Genomic DNA, 5,768 nt, shown 5'->3' with positions numbered 1-5,768 from the left:
CATAATGTTGTCCACACAATCCATCATGTATGTAGGATTGTCCACACTAGTCATCATATACATTGGCCATCGTAAGGTAATGTTGTGTTTTGGAAAATTAATGAGGATTTTTTCAAATGTAAACAACCAATGACAATCCAATTCTCAACATATAAAAGTGAGGTTTATTGTAATGTGTATAGAAGCTCCATTATCAATATATCATCATACATTGCTTGCTATACATGTCGTTTATAGCTATAAACAATCAAATATTTGTAGCATAAAAGGATACTTCTTTGGTTTTTTAGTTTTTTGTTTATGGCATTTTCTTGCTTTCTCCTACACTCTTAAGTGATGTGCCTTTTTTTATTAGAGAAAATGCATTTGATCTTTTTCTCTTTATTCAAATAGCTAAAACTTTCTCTTTATGCAAAGAAGGCATGGCTTCCTTACTTGTATCTCCTCCCCTTGAATAGAGAGCTAAAATCCTCAAAGACAAGATGAGGAGCCCTTTAATTAGAGTGTAGAGATGGGATATTACTATCATACTTGACTAGAAATATCTTGAGACAAGAAGCCGCCAAGTCTCTAGAGGCCATGCTCATGCCAATTTTAACCATTTGGTTTCAAGGATATTTGGTGTAAGAAATGTCTCCACTTCCTTGGTCATTCCTTGGTGGTGGAGAATGAACACAATGCCACTGGGGATCTCTTAAAGCTTATAAGGGGGGAGGATAGCCTTTAACTTGGAACTTCCACAGAGGTTAATTGGTATTGTCGAGCTTAGCTCTGACACAAGGTGCATATAATATCTTTCCTATAATGTAATTGATAGGTAGGATCATTCCCATCAAAAAAATTGAGAACATTGTGCAATAAACAAAGACAGACAACAAGGATGTATTACTGAGGTGAGACAATAGATCGCTATGAGCTCCACACCTCTGCCAAGAGCTTCAATGGCTGTCTAGAATCCTGTATTATTGTGCATGCATGGCCTTTTCTTGAGCAACCCTACCTACACTTGCACACACAAAACCAACAAATACAAGCACCACACACAACAAAAAGCAAGTGATTATGTATGAATACTGAATCAACTGAACTTTTTCATAAGATTATACATGAATCATCCAAGAGATACATGTGCACATTCTTTATGAGGTACTATCATGCCTTACACCTGTAAAAACCCCTCGTCCAGAATATAACCCGCAAAACACAAGAAGATAGCATGTAATAAGAAGTATGTTCCACATCTCTGTTACACATTTGGTCATGCAAATCTTTTGCCCTTTCTACCTAGTCCCCAATGCACATGCCATTAATTCCTAGCCACAGGTTGTAGCACATCAACTATACCATCCTAGACTACTCATCTTCAAAAGGATCAGCACGATGACAAGCTAGCCCATATTAACATGTATCCTCATGTTGGGTGTACGCAAGGTGTCATCATAGGGAAAGTAACATCATACATACATGCATGCCAAACACGCGCGCGCACATCACCTCATCAGTTTGGGACAGGAAATAAGTTGGAAGAAAAGCATTTCATAAGTTATGTGAATACACCTTGAATACATTTGAGGCAAATGAAAAGCTTCAATTTCTTGAAGCAATGAAGAAATCATTAAGATTTGCTCGTATGATTATTTATATCTCAGGTATAGACCGTTACAATCACACGTGTAGAAACAAAGCCTTCAATTGGAGTGCTACAATTCATTATGCTAGTTAACACCCCTAAAACTAGCCCATCTTTGAAACAAGGTCGTAATGCCAACAATGTGTTCTGTAAATGGCATTTCTAGGTGGTTTACACATAACAGAGTGATGGGCTCCACAACTCATGCTAGACAGGTGGCTGGGATCAACCAATGTTTAAGAATAGACAATGCACCAGAAAATACACAAATTATCTTATCAATAATTGTCTCAACAAACCATTTGCATGAATCCTGTGTGCTGCAGCGATAGTGGGCAAGACTCAAAACAACTAATTCTCATTTCATATTGAGAGCAGAACACTCACTCTGAGTTGCATATTTATATCTTCAGGATTATGGTGGGGAAAAAGGTATAATACCACGTAAGCTAAAAGGCAGCAAACCTCAGCATCACCATCACTTATTTGCAACCAAAAGAAATGCCTCGATGGGCATAGCTATTACAGTGTACTCACAGGACATTCTGCATCCAAACTTCTAATAGTTACAACATGCAAAACAAACTCACTAATTCAAAGCTGTGAATTGATCCGCACTTTACAAAGGCCCTAATTTTCCTTGAACTTGTTTCGGTCATGAGGGGTGTTGTAATCAATGTGACATCCCACCGGAATGATGCCAAATGCATTGTTGACAGGGTGACTACAATAGTAATGCTTCTTTATATGATACATGTCTACAGTCTCCACAATGCCGGGAATCTGGTAAATATCTTTAGTGTAATTGAACAGATTGGAATACTCCCTGATGAGCCTCTTGTTGCACTTAAAATAGACTGAGTAGACCTGCAAAAGTGCAAAGGCAATTTAAAACAATACTCTAATCCTCATACACCTGTAAACAAATTTTACGACATATGCATGCATGCCTCTCTGTGTTTCCAAACCAAGTTTTTTGGAAAAAAATACAATTAAGAAGAGCATTGCATAAACCAAGATTAGATTTAGCTTCATTAAGACTAAAAATAATCAGCAAAAAAAATACTGTGTACCCAAGCAAGTCGAAGAGATGGTTAAGGGTATCATACCTCATCGAACCTGATTAAAGTGACAAAAAGTCTTATATCAGGCTCCGTCAACACATTTCCACATATGTACCTCTGCTTGCCTAGAATCTCTTCACACTTGTCGAGGGCGTTGAACAGTTCATGCACAGCCTGCACCAATTATGCATTAAACAAGAGAGCAAATGCTTTCGTTTTTCCCCCTTTTTTCTTTTTCCTTTTTTTTTTTGACAGAGAGAGGGAGAATAACTTTATTTATTCTCTGATTTTTTTAATTAAAAAAACTTGAGTTACAAAAAAATCAGATGGATCACTAAGTCTTGCAAAGGCAACATCAATATTGAAAGCTTTCTTTCCCTTTAGCATAAACCACGTTTCATTGATGTTTTCACCTTATAAGTTATAACTGAATCTTAAAACATCAAAATTACAGAAATCAATTACTAATTGATACCTCATCATATGGCTTCTGTTGCTTTGCAAATCCGCACCGGTAAACTCCATTGTTGATAGAGTTATAAATCCATGGGTTCACCTCATCAATACTGCTTCGGAGATGAGCAGGGAAAAGATCAAAATCTGGGTTCTTGGCTACATGATTGAATTCAGTATTAAACATGTGGACAATCTCGGAACTCTCATTGTTGACTATGGTCCTCGCCTCTTTGTCCCATAAAACCTGAGGAGACAGAACAGCAAAATTTGCGAGTGGACATTGGAAATTTTCTTATGGGGGTGGGTTTGGGGGGTTTCTGTGTGTGTGTGTGTGGGGGGGGGGGGGGGGGGGTGGGGAAGGGGGTTTTTTGGTGGTGGTTTTATTTTTATTTTTGGGGTTGGTGGGGGGGGGGGGGGGGGATTGGGTGGCGGGGTTATGAAGGCTTACAGGAACAGAAAATGTGCCACGGAAGCCAGGAGATGCCAATTCATACAATTCCCGAATGGTCTTGGTGCCATTTATGTGATCGGGTTGAGCCATTGGATCCTCGCCATCCGTACTAGGGAAAACCCATCCCAGATGGTCCTCCCCTTCCTTAGTTTTCTCCCACTTTGGCTTTGTTATCTGTAGAATTTCAAGAATTCATGAGGTCACTTCATCATGGGCCATAGCTCAAGATTCAGAGATGCCAAGGGTTTCATATCTCTGAGGGTTTATAGTGGTTAAGAGAACTACATGAATTTATGTATGTGCATACATAAGACACATACGAGCAGGCACACTTCTGCTGTACATTAATGATTATACCGAGGAAATCTTGAGAAATATACAACTTAAGCACATGGCTACATGTTACAATACTATGGCTGATCAATCGGAAACCATTAGAAATATCACCTAGAATTTCAAGAATTCATGAGGTCACTTCATCATGGGCCATAGCTCAAGATTCAGAGATGCCAAGGGTTTCATATCTCTGAGGGTTTATAGTGGTTAAGAGAACTACATGAATTTATGTATGTGCATACATAAGACACATACGAGCAGGCACACTTCTGCTGTACATTAATGATTATACCGAGGAAATCTTGAGAAATATACAACTTAAGCACATGGCTACATGTTACAATACTATGGCTGATCAATCGGAAACCATTAGAAATATCACCACGATCCGTACACATTAGCAGTCATGTTACAAATTCCCCAAATGCTGACAGGGCAGAGTTGTGTCTGGCCCAGCGGTCCCATCAGCATGCAGCAAGCTGAGAGTTGTAATCGATCTACTTCTTGGCACATATCCACACTATCCTGCAGTCATGGGAAGAACTGAATTGAAAATTCCAGCTGGAATTTGACGTGCCGCCGCGGGGCCTTGCGAAATTAGCAGCCTGAATCTCCTCCCAAAGTTCTTTCCATGTTTCATCACGCTTCGTCTAAAAGATGAAAACAGCGCTGATGCTTGAGATTTCTACATGATTAGAGGTTTTGTAGACGCATGGGATTTTTCTTAGGGATTAAGGGTGCACAAATTTTTCCCTCGTGAGGAGAGTCTCATTATGGTTTAGGATTCAAAGGATGCATGGGAAACTTAGCTTATGACTGTGTTAAAAATGTATGATATTTTTTAGGGATTAAGGGTGCACAAATTTTTCCCTCGTGAGGAGAGTCTCATTATGGTTTAGGATTCAAAGGATGCATGGGAAACTTAGCTTATGACTGTGTTAAAAATGTATGATATTTTAGGGTTCCTCCATTAATACTTGTTTAGGTTCTGGTTAATAGTAAGGATTAATTGCAAGGAGAAATGACATCAAGCTTACCGTGAGTCCGATGGCATCTTCGAGGCCCTTGAGCTTGAGGAAGGCGTAGCAGCGGGAGGCCCAGGGGCATGCCAAGGAGATGTACAGGTGGTAACGACCTGCGACGGCAGGGAACTCCGAGGAGCCGTCACGGGAGACGAAGCTCCGGAACGCAGCCGCCGCCCGCCTAAAAGCTCCATCCCCGCTCATCTTGGCCTCTTTCTGCTACAGAGAACGGCTTAAACCCTCAACCCGTGAACCAGAAGAGCTTGCCCAAGAAACCCTAGATTACAAGGAGGCCAAAGATTCCTCTGATGCTGCTTCTGCGCTCTTTTGCAAACATAGAAGCTCTTGCCAAAGCAGAGCTGTTGCCATGAACAGCACATTTTTTTTTATAGTGACAGATGACAGATGGTGATACCAAGCAACACCTATATATATATATATATATATCATAAGCACATTGTCATTGTCAAACCCAATGTCATGCTTCCATGTCATACCTCATGTCATGCTTCCATCTGGTAAGCATTCTTACCAATACTAGTTGTCGACCAGCCCTCCCGCCGCGAGCATGACATCTGGTAAGCATTATTACCAATACTAGTTGTCGACCAGCGCTGCTGCGGCATTATTGTTTGTAACTTCTAAAGAGACTTCTTGTCAAACAACTCTCCCTTTGGGTATCTCCATTAGACAAAAACTTGTACCCATCATACAAAATGCTACATTAGACAAAAACTTGTATCATCATACAAAATAGCATATTAAACACCATATGTTTCGAATAGAAAAATATATATGACAAATGCGCA

At 39.9% G+C, this 5,768-nt stretch overlaps 1 protein-coding gene across 2 annotated transcripts; it reads right to left on the bottom strand.

Moving 5' to 3' along the window:
* Positions 1–1,961: 1,961 nt before the first annotated feature.
* Positions 1,962–5,475, bottom strand: LOC147628342 (uncharacterized). Of its 2 annotated transcripts, XM_086813429.1 has the most exons (6): positions 5,457–5,475; positions 4,975–5,318; positions 3,599–3,775; positions 3,170–3,394; positions 2,740–2,868; positions 1,962–2,497 (listed from the first exon to the last, which is right to left on the bottom strand). In XM_086813429.1, exons 2-6 carry the CDS (start codon positions 5,161–5,163, stop codon positions 2,261–2,263), a joined length of 957 nt encoding a protein of 318 aa, XP_086669555.1. In that variant the 5' UTR covers positions 5,164–5,318; positions 5,457–5,475; the 3' UTR covers positions 1,962–2,260. The 2 variants fall into 2 exon arrangements, with proteins under 2 accessions (XP_086669555.1, XP_086669554.1); XM_086813428.1 differs by lacking the exon at positions 5,457–5,475 and having other exon boundaries at positions 4,975–5,365.
* Positions 5,476–5,768: the final 293 nt, after the last annotated feature.

The sequence above is a fragment of the Cibotium barometz genome, chromosome 19, assembly GCF_041138505.1.
Source record: "Cibotium barometz isolate CiBa-2024 chromosome 19, ASM4113850v1, whole genome shotgun sequence".
Lineage (NCBI taxonomy): Eukaryota > Viridiplantae > Streptophyta > Polypodiopsida > Cyatheales > Cibotiaceae > Cibotium > Cibotium barometz.
This window is presented reverse-complemented; position numbering and strand designations above follow the sequence as displayed.

Bases quoted from the DNA above. Each gene is read 5' to 3' on its own strand.
- LOC147628342 (XM_086813429.1), bottom strand. From the start codon at position 5,163: ATGAGCGGGGATGGAGCTTTTAGGCGGGCGGCGGCTGCGTTCCGGAGC. The intron at 3,776-4,974 runs GTAAGCTTGATG...GAAATTCTACAG, and splicing joins AAGATGCCATCGGACTCACG to ATAACAAAGCCAAAGTGGGA. The intron at 3,395-3,598 runs GTAAGCCTTCAT...CTGTCTCCTCAG, and splicing joins GTGGCACATTTTCTGTTCCT to GTTTTATGGGACAAAGAGGC.